The 18,207-nt window shown below is 39.7% G+C and overlaps 2 protein-coding genes across 6 annotated transcripts in view; both read right to left on the minus strand.

Annotated features, from left to right (window-relative positions):
• Positions 1-11,263, minus strand: part of si:dkey-220o5.5 (actin filament-associated protein 1-like 2) — a 99,115-nt gene extending 87,852 nt beyond the window's left edge. The window contains exon 1 of one of the 2 annotated variants that reach the window (XM_029722291.1): positions 11,043-11,263. In XM_029722291.1, the coding sequence (XP_029578151.1) occupies positions 11,043-11,058 (16 nt within the window). In that variant the 5' untranslated portion in view covers positions 11,059-11,263. The remainder of the gene's footprint in view (positions 1-11,042) is intronic. The other variant, XM_029722292.1, reaches the window with a different exon arrangement.
• A 990-nt stretch (positions 11,264-12,253) lies between these two features.
• Positions 12,254-18,207, minus strand: part of LOC115167669 (dematin) — an 82,269-nt gene continuing 76,315 nt past the window's right edge. For all 4 annotated transcript variants that reach the window (XM_029722293.1, XM_029722296.1, XM_029722295.1 and 1 more), the window contains 4 exons: positions 16,562-16,569; positions 16,314-16,379; positions 15,829-15,909; positions 12,254-15,004 (listed from right to left, as the gene is read on the minus strand). In XM_029722293.1, the coding sequence (XP_029578153.1) occupies positions 14,891-15,004; positions 15,829-15,909; positions 16,314-16,379; positions 16,562-16,569 (269 nt within the window). In that variant the 3' untranslated portion in view covers positions 12,254-14,890. The remainder of the gene's footprint in view (positions 15,005-15,828; positions 15,910-16,313; positions 16,380-16,561; positions 16,570-18,207) is intronic.

Below are 18,207 nucleotides of genomic sequence, written 5' to 3' on the forward strand. Positions count from 1 at the left end.
AAATCTGGGGGAGCCAGTTTGAATGGGCCTGATGCAGCTGATAAAATTAATAATAGTATTGTTATCTATAATTTACAGGTGCTATACTTAAATTTGTCAGTAGAGGAGATGCTGGATCATCAGCCAGTACAAGCAGAGACTCAGTTGATCCACATCCAGCCTCAGCCAGTACTAACACAGACCCAGTACTTGCAACTTCAGCAAGTACTAACACAGACCCAATACAGCCATCTTCAGCAAGTACTAACACAGACACAGGTGAAGTACAGCCAGCCAGCATCAGATACAAGCAGCTCAGACCCTAATAAAACCATTGCTGCTCCACCAAATTACCCAGCAGATTGGCCTCCAGTCTTAAAATACTTTATGAGGACAGAGTTAGTGCGCAGAGGTCCATTCAAACCAGGACTGGATTTGTCTTACCCTAAAGACAAGTCTAGAAGAGGTTTCCATTCAGGCTTATTACAGAGACTTACCAGGAGCTGGCTTTCATACTCAATAAAAAACAACGCTGTGTATTGTTTTTGTTGAAAGCTCTTTTCTAAGAAAGTGCAGAAGATGAATATTTTGATGGTATGATTTTAATTCAAACATTCAAATGTTTATACACTTAGTAACATTTAAGATTGTATGGCAGAAGTGCATTTGTGTAAATGACTGCTTAACTATGTGACATACTTTCTCAATTTCTTCCAGACAGTCCAGATAGACTGGTGCCCATGCTGATGCTGAAAATGCCCAGGCTGTAGAGGGAACCAAAGTTAATCACACAGCTGTATAGGTTTTATTTTACCATTTTGAGACATATAGCTGCAGGCATAGCCTAAAGGCTTATGTTTACATTATATAGGCAAAGCTAATCATATAGCTGTATAGGTATTATTTTACTATTTTAAGACATATATCTGCAGCCATTTCCTATAGGCTTTAGTTTGTATTGTATAGACAAAGCTTATTGTATAATATTGTGAGGACTGGACTAGGGATGCACGATATATTGGTGAACAAATCGGAATCAAACGATATTAGCTAAAAATGCCAACATTGGCACTCGACGATGTCTAGTTTTACGCCGATATGAAAAACCGATGTCAAAGCTGACATGCATACCTATATAACGTAGGTACATGACATAATGACGCCACGTAAAATGTGCTACACGTGCAATACAGCATTCCTAACCTAGCCCACAATGTCTGCTGTGTGGATCGAGCAGTCAACAAGTCGATCAAACTCAAAGGCGATATCTATTAACGCCAAGATAATGGAATTCATTGCCCTTGACAATCAGCCGTTCTCTGTCATGAGTGATGTTGGCTTTCACGACTGGTCGAGCACCGGCAGAACACACTAATGTTACCAAGTGTGCTGTTGTTCAGATGTTGCCCTACCGGAGTTACACAGTAATAGCGTCACTGCCATTAGCTTCACAACATACTATGGAACGCCGTTTGGGTCTTTGCGTGTCAAAAAAGATACACCTCAAATAACACTATTTGACAGTAACACTATTTGACGCGTTAAATAAGCTTTTAATTTGACACGTCAAATAACACCGTTCTATTATAGAATTTGTGAATTTGCACATGCAAACCAAGCGCCACCACTACTATCAGTAGCACTGTCAAAGCTGTACAAAAAAGTCTGCAAACAAGCAAACACCGGCCACGAACAATGTGTTTACAATACCGCGTTGGTAATAAAGCATCATTTGTTCGACCGCAACTTCTGGGGTAGCTAGCTAGCTTTAGCTTGGTACCTAGCTAGCACCAATACAGCCAGGCTTAAAACAATGATCAGTAGAAACTGCAGTCATTTTCCCTATTCTTAGCAATGATTTAGGAATCCCTGAGAGTATTAGCTAGGTAGCCACTTCTTGTTCGCCTATTGAAATTGAACTTCAGTTCATGAAAATAAACATCTAGCCAGCTACTTAACCCTACTTAACCCTAACCCAAAGCTAACGTTATAAGCAGCCAGCTAGCTTCATCTGGCGAGTGACGCTCGACCTGACCGGGTTATGTGTTGTGAAGCTAGCCACAATAAGGATTTTGCACAATAGTGGAATTTGCAGTTTGCCTTCAAAATAAAAGTACCTATTTGAAAGTGATGAAGGTTACAATTGGTGGAATCATGCCATATTTAGACTAGATAATGTTAGACAAGGTTGGAATGTGAAGCAATGAAATGGGGTATGTCTATTCTGTGACACCCACAGAACACAACTGTGAAGAGTTTACCCAAATATTAGCATTGTAGCTCTTATCGTGGGACTGTGACTGTGTGAAAGCACCTCCCAAGTCAGCCTATTGTGTGTATTGACATTCATATTGCACTGTACAGCTTTACCTAAGGATTTGGGATCAATGAAATGGGGTAACAGTCTACTCAATACCCAAGATATTTTTTCCTAACATCCTCCTCAGAGTTATCAGACTCCAAAACATCCACACAGTATTGTATTTCCTCGGGAATAGTGTTCAATACACATAGGTTGACAATAAATGTGGCTCAATTCACAGTCCCGCAATAAGAGCTACAATGCTAATGTTCTCTGGGTGTCACTGAGTAGACTGATACCCAATGTCATTGATTCACAAGCCATAGGTAAGGCTGTACAGTGAAATAAGTATGCCCCCAATGCAATTCTAAAGTACAAAACATCCAATTTGATTTCAACAGATTTTTGTCTAATGAACAAATTATTGTCTTGTGTTGATTTTATATAACAACATTCCAACCTCGTTTTGCATGATCTATTCAATTATGTCATAAATCTTCTATATGTATTCATTTGCATCAGTGTCAATGACATACTTTTATTTTGAAGGCTAACCGCAAAGTACACTATTGTGGCTAATCCTTATTGTTGCTAGCTTCACATAGATGGGTCCAACCACCATTAATCAAATAAGAACTGTCTTATAAATTAAGGTTATTTTAGATGATGACACCTAGCTATATAGTTGCTATGCTTTTAGGGAAAAACATTGTTTGCATCCATGAACTAGCTAGCTTTTATTTTATGACCAGCACTGTAGGTACGCAAGACAACTTTACCAGTATCATAGCATACGTATCGATGAATCGCTGTGACATATGAAATACGAGTGATAGTGTAGTCAATGTGTAATAACTACGTAAAAAAAATATGAATGCGTTAAATTATTATGTGACATGCAGTCATATTCAGGTCCTGATTGGTCAAGAAGCTTATTTGACACGTCAAATAGTGTTATTTGACATGTTTCTTTTTTGACATACAAAGACCCAAACGGCGTTCCATAGAAATCCTGGTTGAGAATGAAACGACTGAACAAATGAACAACGAAACAGCACAGCTAGTAAGTGAAAGAAATAGGTTTTGATTATGTTTGACTGGTAATGGGGACATACGTAAATGCCAACAAAATAACTTTTTGGTCAGTGTGGTGTGTGTGTAAGCTTTATTTAACTTGGAAAGTCAGTTAAGAACAAATTCTTATTTACAATGACGGCCTACCCCGGCCAAACCCGGACGATGCTGGGCCAATTGTGTGCCACCCTATGGCACTCCCAATCACGGCCGAATGTGATACAGCCTGGATTCGAACCAGGGACTGTAGTGACGCCTGTTGCACTGAGATGCAGTGCCTTAGACCGTTGAGTCCATGTGTGTGTGTTAACTATTTAACTGTAATAGAATGCTTTAAAAGGCCGCAAAAAGGTTTAATATCGGTTATCGGTATCGGTATTTTTTCTTTCTTCTTTTTGCAAGGAAAATATTGAATATCGGTATCGGCCAAAAATGTAATATCGGTGCATCATTACCAGGCAGCAGAGCCAAAGCTCAGTGTTATATTTTATTATTTTCTACATTTTATATTTAACACAATTTCTTATTTATGTTAATGTTATAATTAACTTATCTTAAGATTCTATAGAAAATATTATATTCAATAAATATTGTTTGTTTATCTTGTTATGGATAGGGGGCAGTATTTTCACGGCCGGATAAAAAACGTACCCGATTTAATCTGATTATTACTCCTGCCCAGAAACTAGAATATGCATATAATTATTAGCTTTGGATAGAAAACACTCCAAAGTTTGTAAAACTGTTTGAATGGTGTCTATGAGTATAACAGAAATCATTTGGCAGGCCAAAACCTGAGAAGATTCCAAACAGGAAGCACCCTCTCTGACTATTTCTTGGCCTTCTTGATCATCTCTATCCAAAACAGGGGATCTCTGCTGTAACGTGACCTTTTCTAACGCTCCCATAGGCTCTCAGAAGGTGCCAGAACATTGAATGATGACTTTGCAGGCGATGGCTGAAAAACAGTAGCGCATTTGGATAGTGGTCGATCTGAGAACAATGAGACTGGGGGCGCGTGCACGAGACGACTCCATGATTTTATTTTTTCGTCTTTGAACGAAAACAGGGTTTCCCGGTCAGAATATTATCGCTTTTTTTACGAGAAAAATCGCATAAAAATTTATTTTAAACAGCGTTTGACATGCTTCGAAGTACGGTAATGGAATATTTTGAATTTTTTGTCACGAAACGCGCCGGGCGCTTCACCATTCTTTACCCTTTGGATAGTGTCTTGAACGCACAAACAAAACGCCGCTATTTGGATATAACTATGGATTATTTGGAACCAAACCAACATTTGTTATTGAAGTAGAAGTCCTGGGAGTGTCAGGGATTTCTTCGTCGTTTGACGATATAGCGAAATCATCGTCGGAAAAAGATGACCAATATGCAGCAGAGTTGATATAGTTCATTTTGAACATTTAATAAACTCAAAATGAATATACAAAATAACAAAAAACGAACTCACGATATACTGACAGTCCTGTTAGGCTTACACACGCTAAACACGAAACAATCTCCCACAGCTAAATGCAACACTAACCTTTGATGATCTTCATCAGATGACACTCCTAGGACATTATGTTATACAATACATGCATGTTTTGTTCAATCAAGTTCATATTTATATCAAAAACTAGCTTTTTACATTAGCATGTGATGTTCAGAACTAGCATACCCACCGCAAACTTCCGGTGAATTTACTAAATTACTCACGATAAACATTTACAAAAAACATAACAATTATTTTAAGAATTATAGATACAGAACTCCTTTATGCAATCGCGGTGTCAGATTTTAAAATAGCTTTTCGGCGAAAGCACATTTTGCAATATTCTGAGTAGATAGCTCGGCCATCACAGGCTAGCTAATTTGACACCCACCAAGTTTGGTGCTCACCAAACTCAGATTTACTATAAGAAAAATTTGATTACCTTTGCTATTCTTCGTCAGAATGCACTCCCAGGACTTCTACTTCAACAACAAATGTTGTTTTGGTTCCAAATAATCCATAGTTATATCCAAATAGCTCCGTTTTGTTCGTGCGTTCATGTCAGTATCCGAAGGGTGACGCGCAGGTGCATTTCGTGACAAAAAAATTCAAAATATTCCATTACCGTACTTCGAAGCATGTCAAACGCTGTTTAAAATCAATTTTTATGCTATTTTTCTCATAAAATAGCGATAATATTCCAACCGGGCGACGTTATATTCATTCATAGACTGAAAGAAAAACATGGAGTCGTCTCGTGCACGTGCAGTCCACTGTCATTGTTCCCTGCCTGACCACTCACAAAAACTCCTGCTTTTTTTCGCCCAGAGACTGCAGAGACGTCATTCCGCTTTCTTGCGCCTTCTGAGAGCCAATGGAAGCCTTAGAAAATTTCACGTTACAGCAGAGATGCTGTATTTTTGATAGAGATGCCCTAGAAGGACAACAAATTGTCAGACAGGGCACTTCCTGTATGGAATCTTCTCAGGTTTTGGCCTGCCATATGAGTTCTGTTATACTCACAGACACCATTCAAACAGTTTTAGAAACTTTAGAGTGTTTTCAATCCAAATCTACTAATAATATGCATATTATAGTTTCTGGGCAGGAGTAGTAACCAGATTAAATCGGGTACGTTTTTTTATCCGGCCGTGAAAATACTGCCCCCTATCCCAAACAGGTTAAAGTAATGATAGGCTGTCGTTTCTCTTTGCTTATTTGAGCTGTTCTTGCCATGATATGGACTTGGTCTTTAACCAAATAGGGCTATCTTCTGTATATACCCCGCGTCCCCCCGTCACAACACAACTGAATGGCTCAAACCCATTAATAAGGAAAGAAATTCCACAAATTAGCCTTTAAGAAGGCACACCTGTTAATTGATATGCATTCCAGTTGACTACCTCATGAAGCTGGTTGAGAGAATGCCAAGAGTGTGCAAAGCTGTCATCAAGGCAAAGGTTGGCTACTTTAAAGAATCTGAAGATATAATTAAAAAAAAATAGGTTACTACATGATTCCATGTGTTATTTCATAGTTTTGATGTCTTCACTATTATTCTACAATGTAGAAAATAGTAAAAATAAAGAAAAACCCTTGAATGAGTAGGTGTTCTAAAACGTTTGACCGGGAGTGTAGGTCTACTTATTCTTAGACTGACAGATGGAGCAAAACTGTTTTAAAAGACGGAGGATTGTAGTGGGAGCACTAGGGTGTCATATGTGACTGTGTGGCAATGGCAAATGGTTTACATGGCTCACGGGTCAGGTAAGATGGCCCCTTAGCAGAATTTTGCTTAGCACCTCAGGGAGGTCAGGACCGGCTCTGTCAATATGTGACAGATTTTCATGCAAAAATTCTAAAATCTCATGAAACAATATGCACATTTTCCTACCAGAGATGTTTCCATCAAACTGATTTTTTTGCAGATGAAAGGCTGTGCGTGATGATAACTTTTACCGTTTCCACCGCCATTTCTCACATAATTAATTTTTCAAACACAAAAAGATCCCACCATGTCGATAGGACAAATTGTCTGTCTGCATTTATAAAATTGTACTGGCATTTCATGTTTCCATCAGCCCGGTCGTGACTTTTTTTCAAGTGTCAGGTAATTTATCCATATGAAATGGTTGGATGGAAACGTGGCTAGTGAGAGAAAATTAATTGTAAATGGATGCAAAAATGTTTTTTGTAGTAACCAGGTTTCCAACCTTTTCATGTGAGTAAAGTACGTCAGATAAAACATTTCATGACAGGCCTGATGGAAACAGAACATTTATTTATTATTGAGAAAACCATCTGTATAGTTGAAAAGGTAATGGAAACCCATTTAACTTGTATGTTTTATTCAGTACATGGGAATTTAACCGCAAAAGGTATTTTTTTGTGCACTACTTCATCACACACAGCCTTATTGTTTTTATGCGGATTTTAGGATATTTGCATGAAAATCTGTCGCCAACTGGATGGTACCTAGCTAGTGAAACACGATTAAATAAAAAGCCTCCCTCTTTCCTGCAATTTTCCCTATCTTTGGTTGTGTTACCCTGGCCTTTGTGTTTGCTGCCTTTTTTCCAGTTGCACGCTTTGGCACATTCATTCCAGCAACATAACACCCTGCATCCCGCTGTTGGTTTGCCTCGGAAGCTATGCAGCGTCGCTCCTGGTCGGTCCCTGGATGGGAGACCAGATGTAGCTGGAAGTGGCGAAAAATAAACACGTGGGGGGAAAAAAATCACATGGGAAAAACATTAATCTTCAGAAGAGGGAAAGACACACGTGAAACTACACACGTGTCTGAAAACCACGTTATTTTCAAATGTGGTGTTTTTTGGAAGGGGAAACCTGGGCCTGTATTCATAAAGTATCTGAGTAGGAGTGCTGATCTAGAATCAGTTCCCCCTTATCCATGTAATCATATATATTATGATCTAAAAGGCAAAACTGTTCCTAGATCAGCACTCCCACTATAAATACAGGCCCTGAAGGATTGTTCACCGAAACCATCCCAGAGGTGTACAAGGCTTGAGGAAAACTTCTTTAATTTGCATTGAGATCACTGGCCCTGTTGTTTCTGGTCTTCAAAGTAGGTGACCATTCATTTCAAACCACATAGAGAGACCATTGACAGAATATGCTAAATCAGTGGACTTTGAAGTTCATTATACATAAGTCACGTTTTCAAGTGGGAGCTTTTCAACTATATATTTACAAAACTAATGCTGCTTTAAATCGGTAGCATTTTCCACATTTAAAAATGCTTGAGACCTCCACTCCACAATGTAAAATAAGGGACTAAAGCAATGGTAGTCACAAACATTTCTGAGGGAATCACTTTTCTAAAGCAAAATCACTGGGCGAGCTACCATACCCATCAAAGAACGGGGTCTGGGGTGGTCACAAAGTCAAATTGATTCAGACGTTATATTAAATGGGTTTATACATGATATTTAAGATTCTATTAACATGGACCATCAAGCTATTTCATTATCCAATTCTCTATTTTAGGACACTTGGGCATCAAAAACAAATGTGCAATATAATTTGATGAATCTTTAGAATTTGACCTTATTGCCATTATTTCAATCAAAGTTATAGCACAAGATACACTACCGGTCAAAAGTTTTAGAACACCTAGGTGAAGCTGGTTGAGAGAATGCCAAGAGTGTGCAAAGCTGTCATCAAGGAAAAGGGTGGCAATTTGAATAATCTCAAATATAAAATATATTTTGATTTGTTTAACACTTTTTTGGTTACTACATGATTCCATATGTTATTTCATAGTTTTGATGTCTTCACTATTATGCTACAATGTAGAAAATAGTACAAATTAAGAAAAAACATTGAATTAGTAGGTGTTCTAAAACTATTAACCGGTTGTGTGTGTCAAATCAGGTAATGGCAAATTTCTGTCTGAAGGAAGTTTGGTTTGGAGTGATTGAAATACATCAGAAAGCTATTGGAAAGTTCAGAAAAACATCATCAATCTTATTTATGATCGTTTGTGGAGAATCAGTTAATTTCTCTGAGTTATTCTGCACAGCTTGTGTCATAGGTGGAAACAGAAGACATGTACGTGTCCCTGAGAGTCCTGGCTTTCAGGGATGTGGTTATAGTTGCTAATAGCTCCAAGAATTCCAGAGCCAAATTCATAGGAAGGAAACGATTTTGAGATGCGCCAGAAGCGCTAGATTCCGCTTTTCCCGCTTCGTTTTTCCCAGCCGCTAATAAGGCTACTCTGGGGTTACTCACATAACCACGGTTCTATGAACTAAGCGGCACATTCAGCTGACTGAGGAAAACACAACACATTATTTTTGATTATTGGCGAGAGCCACCTAGAGACACGCAATGACTATGTCTGGGCTAAAGCTATGGTAGGATATTTAATGTGTTGTTGATGTAAAGCTATGAAAAGTCTTCAATGGTGACAGAAGAGTTCCTGCTCTATTGTGCCTAGTCTCTAAATGAGGGACTCTGTAATGGGGTCGGTGGAGTGGGTTGAGGTGTGTGTGTGTGTGTGTGTGTGTGTGTGTGTGTGTGTGTGTGTGTGTGTGTGTGTGTGTGTGTGTGTGTGTGTGTGTGTGTGTGAGTGTGTGTGTGTGAGTGTGTGTGTGTACGTACATGCATGGTGTGTGTGTGTGTGCGTGCTCTTAGAAGCGGCAAGATGGTGAAAAGTAGATGTGTCTTAATGAGGAATGTTGATCTCCTAAATTAAAGAAGTCTCTATCCTACCATCAACAGAACATCCTGTTCCTGGGCTGCTATGGGCTTGGCACTGCAGCCTTTGAAGTTGCTGTGTGTTTGCCACACATATGTACACATGATCAAAACTGAGATCAGCAATATACACAATCTGTGGCAATGGCTGACAGACTGTCAGCTTTGGCATGATGGCTTTAAGCTGTACACAATCGCCTACCTTAAGAACAATTCACTCATGTTGTGTGAATGTTGAATTTCATGGCTAAAGTCTATTTCTGGTCAAGACTGAAGAAAGGCTGAAGTGTTTAATGCCACCCAAATGCAATTTGTGTGTGCGAGAGAGAGAGGGACAGAGAGAAGACAGAATGTGAGTGGGTGAGTGTGTCTGTCTGTCTGTCTTGCAGCTTGTCTGTTTTGGGTGGAGAGCCTGCGCTTGTTTTCCTTTTCATCCAGTGGTGACCAGATAATGACAGCAATGGGGTAGAAGGAAAGCGGTGAAGAGAAAAAGCTGCTCTGATTAGCATTTGTGGAGCATTGAAAGAGATGCAGGCCATGTGTCTGGTCAGGATGTAATATTATCCATGATGTCATTTTGTTTCCAAACAGGGTGAGTTTTGGGGCACTGAAAGCTAAATAAAAAGCCTGTTAATTCAAGCTAAAACAAGTTGCTTCAGTGCTTCTGAGAACTCCTTTAACTCCTTGAGAATTTAAATGGGCCAGACGTTACCCTTAAAATAAACAATCCTACTGGTTTTTGTCTCTGGAGATTTCGTAGTTGTTGGGAAAACAGAGGAGGGTATTTCCGATTGCTTTTCTTCCGCTATTACATACATTCCATGATAGAAACCACTGAGTCACAAAATCTCACTGAAAAACACGATGGACTCAGGATCACTCACATGAGCTCTTTTTTTGGACTTCCATGGCGTCAATAAAACTTCCTGCATTAGCCAATGAGTGAAGTGTCACTAAATTCCAAATAGCTAAAATCATGGACTGATTATTAACTGTTGGCCTAATTAAACCCGGCAGGTGGTGCGCACTGATGTTAAACAGGAAGAAGAGCGGGGCTCTACTATCACATTTCTCTTCGCTACATTTTGTAGCATTGCGGCTGCACTGTTGCGCGCAAAGAAAATGCTACAACGTGGAAAAAATGTATATGCATTTATGTAATATCATAGTAATAGCCTATGTATCAATAATAGGTCATATATAGGCTAGTAGCCTGCGTTATATCCCAATCAGTTAACCTACTTGAAGACCTAATGGTTATGCATATAAGAAAGTGATAGCCCCCAAGTCATGTCAGGTAGGCTAGATGTTGATAAAATGAACACAACTTGAAGAGAATTTACTAGAACGTTTAAGCCTCATACAATGAAGTATGCCGTGTGACGTTTCCTTGTAGCCTACTTAACAAAAACAAATCGGTGCAATGAATAAATGGATCGTCCCCTTGCATCCCACTGATGTTCAGCCTACCTTTTTGTTTGTCCATCCCTGGAAATGCTCAAAGCGTCCCTGGGAAGTTTATTTCCCCCCCGATATCATAGCTGTGTCCAATATGAGCCACAGTTCTCTCCGACGACAATATCTTAGCTTGAGGTTCTATAGGTTGAGGTGATGAGACTAGGCTAGTCAACAGTGAAACTCCAGTCAGCTCAACTCGTCGCCCAGCAAAAACCATAAGAAAAGTCACTCCCCTTCTCACTATTGCAAAAATCTACATAAAGCGACCACTAGGGGCGGGGGGTGGGTCAGGGCAAAATATGCTTCTCTACATCTCTGCTAAAATCTGGGTAAAAGATTGAAAGGAATGTTATGCTTATTCAGTACATTTAGTAATTGCTTGCTTTTCTAAAGTCTACCACTTTCGCCAGCAGGTTTGCCAGCTAAAATAGTTAGACAAGCTATCTACTCTAACTTTATTGATAGCCTTAAATGGCTTATTGGTACCTAGTTATGAGGTTGGAAGATTGGAAACCTATCTGGGCTAGCTAAAGCCAACTTCATAAAATGTAAAGGTGGCTAGTGGTATTACAGAGAAACAACAACAACAAAATTTAACAAATTACAAATTGAGGGGGCAGGTGCCCCCTATGGGCATGACGCGTGTGTGCGTGTGCATGTGTGTGTTAAGTAAAGATAAATGGATAGTTCACCCAAATTACAAAATTACATATTGGTTTCCTTATCCTGTAAGCATTCTATGGACAAGGTATGACAGCAATCCTTGCTTTGGTTTGGTTTACCTGGTTTCTTTTTTGTGCATTTGTGGCACAAATCCAATAAAAGTCAATGGGAACAACATAAGCATTTTCACACTTCATGTCCAAATCATTGCTAAGTAACTTAATTGAGTTACAAAAATCATTTTATTTAATACTTTAGGATGATTTGGACATGAAGTGTGAAAATGTGAATATTTTTCCCATTGACTTCCATTGGATATGTGCCACGAATGCTACAAAGTTAGCATTTGAAACAGTGGCCAGGTAAACAAAACCAAAGCATGGATTGCTGTCATACATTGTCCATAGACTGCTAACAGGGTAAGGAAATTAATGTAATTTTGTCATTTGGGTAAACTCTCCTTTTAAGTTAAGGCCAGACAGAGCAAAAATGTTTCAATCACCCTTACTGGAGATGCCAACGACCAACAATATATAGCCTACACAAAGATGGAAAATACATTTTCCTCAAACCAAAAAATGCATTTTATTTCCACTCACCATTGATCATTTCAGTCCTCTTTCACCTTAGTTTAAATGAGAAAATATGCTTGTGTGCATTCATTGCTGTGTATGTTTTGCACCCTAGTTGCATCAGAATACACAAAATAATGTACAATATCTGAGCTCCAACTTGCAATGGAACTAATCAATCATATCAATTTTTGTCATTATATTAGTTATCAAATCAGGTTAATCTAAAACTACATAAAAAAACTCAGTATTTTAATGACTTACAGATTCAAAAAACCTAGGAAGTGAGGTACAAACCAATCACTCCAACTCAATATTTTCTTAAATGTTTTCCCCAGCCCACTTTCACATACAAAGCATGAAGACAAGCTTAGATGATGCTGCAACAGTGACAGTGTCTTAACTACCATGAGAGTGCTTGATACAGTGAGAGCATTTGAAAGCGTTATGAATAGGGTGTATCCTCAATCAGGTATCCCATTGGTGAAGATAATGTCATCAATATTATATACTGGAGCATGGAATCTAGAAGATTGTCTATTACCCTCACCATTGAGTGAACAGTTTCCAGCTCAAGGGCTTGTTCATAATGCAATCCTTCCGGACCCTTGCCTTTCAAAAAACACAGGCAGAACTAAAATCTAAAGCAAAGCAGTCACAAAGTGGATATGTGCAATGACCACTCAAAAATATTCTTAGATAGAATACACTGATGCTCCATGGTTGACTTTCATACATCTCTACTTGGGGCTCTAGAGGCACATCAGATGTGTGCCAACTCAAAACATTTTGTGACAGTGTCTTTGCTACCACCTCACCTGATGATAAGAAAAATGACTGGAGTGAGGCCTGACCAGGACCTTAACAGGCTCCACACTGTAACTATGTCCCAAATGGCACAATATTCCCTAAATAGTGCACTACTTTTGACCAGAGGCCTATTGGCCCTGGTCAAAAATAGTGCACTATATACCAAATAGGGTGCCATTTGGGAAGTAGCCCCTGACTGTAGCATTCAAGGCACAGGGAAAGTGGACAGAAAGGCTGGCCCTGAGTCCTTTAGCCTGCATCCATCCAAGATTTGGTTTTGTTTTTTGAGCCATGACATTGTCAGTTAGGGGGTACAAGAGGCTACACCTACACCAGGCCACTACTTCAGTCCAATATGGAGGTTGATGTGGTCATAGCGGAACACAGGAAGCAGCCCCTTGCCTCTTGCTCTCAACTCCTTCTGTTCCCTCAGTGGTGACCTTCCTAGTCCATTGTCCTCCTGTCCTCGTTCCAATGTAGTGCATTTGTAAGGGAGGTGGTTATCTTCCTTCTTTTTAATGATGAATGTGTTTATTTACCCTACATTCTTGTATTGATACATGAAAGGATTTTTTTTCTAATAAAAAATAGCTGTACATTATTTGGTCACATAAGCAACATGTCTAAAACCCCTCTGGAGTGGTGTACAAACTTGATATATATAAACAGGGCAGTGGCCAGTGTTGTAAAGGTAAGCGTCCCACAAGATTTTGAAGCTAACTTAGCCTAAGCTTCCTTAATGTTCTCACCTTTTAAAACAGGAAAACTGCACTTCATCCAACATACCAGTAGTAAAATAATAAGAGCACACTTTCTTTCAAATGGGCAATATGTACTGTTTAGACAATCATTCAGTAAGAAACCTATATTGGCTATAAGTCGTGGATGACTTTGATCATTTGTATGTTTGCATGTCTGGATAGGGTTAAGATGCAGACATCTTGGAGATAAGGTTTTATGTTCTATAAATCTACACCTGATGTGTAGAGTGACTGAGTCTAACAGATTGTATTGTGCATCACAAATGGCACCCTCTTCACTACGTAGTTCACTACTTTTGACCAGAGCCTTATGGGAGCCTTATGGGCCCTGGTCAAAAATATTGCACTACATGAGAATAAAGTACCATTTGGGACACAATCTTAATTGTCTCTAAACCAGCACACCTTAAAAAATTTAACTATTGATTTACAAATTATTGATTTACACTTCAAATTGTTATTTATTTAAAAAAATATGATAAGTAGACTATTCAGCTTAGTGCAATGTTTGCGTTTTGAAATAGAGAATTTTTCGAGGTGTATTGAAATTGAGGCATCCATCTAGTGCTCCAATTCTATAAACTAAAACATTTTATTGGTATTTTAGTGGTTTAATTAATAAATCGATATGGCTTCACATGTGGCAGTGCTCTAGTAACTGAGAATTAGCCATCCATAACTTTGATTAGCAGTAAAACAGCCTACTGTAGGTATATCAGTGGTCAGTCCAATCTAACTCTATTGGTGAGCCTGTCAGTACGGACCAAATGCAAAGACTTCATGAAATCTCTACTTGGCCCAAGCCTCTGTCCTCTTATTAGGTTTCTTCTCTGCTGCTGCAACTACAATTCAAGAGTATATGAAGGCTCTGACCCTTTATAGAGTTGTTATAGAGTTGATATAAGGAATGGGGATTCATAGCAGCCGATTTGGCAAAGATATGACTGATATTAATTTAATCTCCCTTCCTGGGTTGTTGCATTGGACAGTTTATGTTCATCAAATTTCCCAAGGGAGTGTGGTGGCTTTTGATGTGTAGGTAGGTCTCCTCACTCTAGAAAAGGGAAACCCTCTTCTTCAAGTCATTCCGCTTCCAGAGGGAGAGGCGATCAAACTCCTCAATGGGCATCCCAAATAGATTCTGGAATTCCTCCACGGACAGATGCCTCTACAAAGGAGATGGCCAGATCATATATCAGACAGACTTCACAATCTACAGGTAACTGCCAAAATAATGGAAATGCAAGTAAATGATGATACAAAGTATTTTGAAAGCAGGTGCTTCCACACAGGTGTGGTTCCTGAGTTAATTAAGCAATTAACATCACATCATACTTAGGGTAATGTATAAAAATGCTGGGCAGGACATTATTTTGTCTACCATGACTATGCCCCCATAGGATGACAATGGCTCCATCCACAGGGCATGGGTGGTCACTGAATGGTTTGATGAGCAAGAAAATAACGTAAACCCTATGCCATGGCCTGCTCAGTCACCAGATCTCAACCCAATTTAACACTTATGGAAGATTCTGGAGCGACCCTTGAGACAGTGTTTCCCACCACCATCAACAAAACACCAAATGATGGCATTTTTCCTGGAAGAAAGGTGTTGCATCCCTCCAATAGCTTTTCAATCACTTATAGAATCTATGCCAAGATACATTGAAGCTGTTCTGGCTCGTGGTGGGCCACTTATTAAGACACTATGTTGGTGTTTTCTTTATTTTGGCAGTTACCTGTACATGCTCCACATCACAAACCTGCTCTGGGGTTAAGTTTCCCCAAGGTACAGATCTAGCATAATCTTCCCCTCCCCCAATCCAAACCTTAACCATTAGTGAAGAAAAGGCAAAACTGACCCAAGATTAGCAACTAGAGGTAACCCTACATCCAAAACCCTAACTGTAACTAATGTGATAAACAACATGGCCAGCGGTTTGCACAATTAAGTTATTCTAGAGATTTAAAGCAAGGGAATACTGATCCTACCTCCAGTCTCATCCTGTCTACTCCTGGTGGGAGTTTATTCCTTCTCCTGTGGGTCACTAGGAGCATTTCATATGGATATATCTATGGAAAAAAAACATAGTCAGCCATCTCAGAAGGAAGGTCAAAGCCATAACTCTGCATCTATAGAGGCTTATACTGTCAGCACAAAGCTTGCCATTGGATGTGTCCCAAATGGCACCCTATTCCCTATATAGTCCACTACTTTTGACCAGGGCCCATAGGGCTCTGGTCAAAAGAAGTGCACTATATAGGGAATAGAGTGCCATTTGGGATGTAAACATTAATGTACAGTATCTACAGATGTCCTCCTGAATTGTAAAGATATGGATAGGTTTGTAGCTGACATTAAAGACTGCTTATTGTACTTATGCAATTATAAGAATAGTGGAATAACATTAGGGAAAACACATTTCTAGCATTTCAAGTCTGATCAGAAATGGATGTCAAACAGCAGACGTCCTGACCTTCTCAGCCAGCACACTTGGCAGTGAGTTTCCCCTGTCCATTCTTCCTCTCTGAGAATCTCCATTCTAAATTACAAAAGCCAAAACAGCACCACTGTTAACATGTTACACACAACGAACTAACCATACACAGTATTCACATCAGTGTAAATCAAGATGGCAAAATGTTTTGATCCAAATGTAGACAAATGGAGCTTGACACAAGATTAATATAATTTTTCAGATGACATTGGTACAAACATTCTTACCTGGAGGCCTGTGGAGAAACAGAAATGCTGCGTTAGAATGTGCTTGACATACTGTTTCATGCTTTAAATGCTTACATACAGATGTCGGATAATAACATGATCACTCTTTCTTGTGGAGAATTGTCCTGCTGCATCAGGACATTCAAATGAGCCTCATGATTGCATAAAAATGATCGGTTCTCTTTATCTCCATGCGGGGGTAGTCGAGTCATTGGGATCAGGCCTGCTATAAAATAATATTCTCTCTCACTCGCTCAAACGCTAGGCCTAGGTCCTATTACTGCATCATTCAAATGTACAGTGCATTCTGAAAGTATTTCGACCCCCTTCACTTTTTACACATTTTGTTACGTTAAAGCCTTATTCTAAAATTTATAAAATAGTTTTTTCCTCATCAAACTACACACAAAAGGTTTTAAGAAATGTTAGTAAATGTATTACAAATAAAACCCAGAAATATTACAAAAGTATTCAGACCCTTTACTCAAATCGCATTTTATTGGTTACATACACATAGTTAGCAGATGTTATTGCGAATGTAGCTAAATGCTTGTGAAGCACCTTTGGCACCGATTACAGCATCGAGGCCTCTTGGGTATGACACCACAAGCTTGGCACACCTATATTTGGGGAGCATCTCCCATTCTTCTCTGCAGATCCTCTCAAGCTCTGTCAGGTTGGATGGGGAGCGTCGCTGCACAGCTATTTTCAGGTCTCTCCAGAGATGTGCGATCGGGTTCAAGACTGGGCTCTGGCTGGGCCACTCAAGGACATTCAGAGACTTGTCCCAAAGCACTCCTGCGTTGTCTTGGCTGTGTTATTTTGGAAGGTGAACCTTCGCCCCCTGTCTGAAGTCCTGAGCGCTCTGCAGCAGGTTTTCATCAAGGAGCTTTCTGTACTTTGCGCCGTTCATCTTTCCGTCGATCCTGACTTGTCTCCCAGTCCCTGCCGCTGAATAACATCCCCACAGCATGATGCTGCCACCACCATGCTTCACAGTAGGGATGGTACCAGGTTTCCTCCAGACGTGACACTTGGCATTCAGGCCAAAGAGTTCAATCTTGGTTTCATGAGACCAGAGAATCTTGTTTCTCATGGTCTGAGAGTCTTTAGGTGCCTATCATATGCCTTTTACTGAGGAGTGGCTTCCGTCTGGCCACTCTACCATAAAGGCCTAATTGGTTCTCCCATCTCCACAGAGGAACTGTGGAACTCTGTCAGAGTGACCATCGGGTTCTTGGTCACCTCCCTGACCAAGGCCCTTCTCCCCCAATTGCTCAGTTTGGTGGGGAGGCCAGCTCTAGGAAGAGTCTTAGTGGTTCCAAACTTCTTCCATTTAAAAATGGAGGCCACTGTGTTCATGGGGACCTTCAGTGCCACAGATCTTTGCTTTGACACAATCCTGTCTCGGAGCTCTACAGACAATTTTTTCAACCTAATAGCTTGGTTTTTGCTCTGACACGCACTGTCAACTGTGGGACCTTATATAGACAGCTGTGTGCTTTTGCAAATCATGTCCAATCAACTGAATTTACCACAGGTGGACTCCAATCAAGTTGTAGAAACATCTCAAGGATGATCAGGATGCACCTGATCTCATTTTCGAGTCTCAATACAAAATGTCTGAAAACATATGTAAATAAGGT

The sequence above is a fragment of the Salmo trutta genome, chromosome 29 (assembly GCF_901001165.1).
Source record: "Salmo trutta chromosome 29, fSalTru1.1, whole genome shotgun sequence".
NCBI classification, from domain to species: Eukaryota; Metazoa; Chordata; class Actinopteri; order Salmoniformes; family Salmonidae; genus Salmo; species Salmo trutta.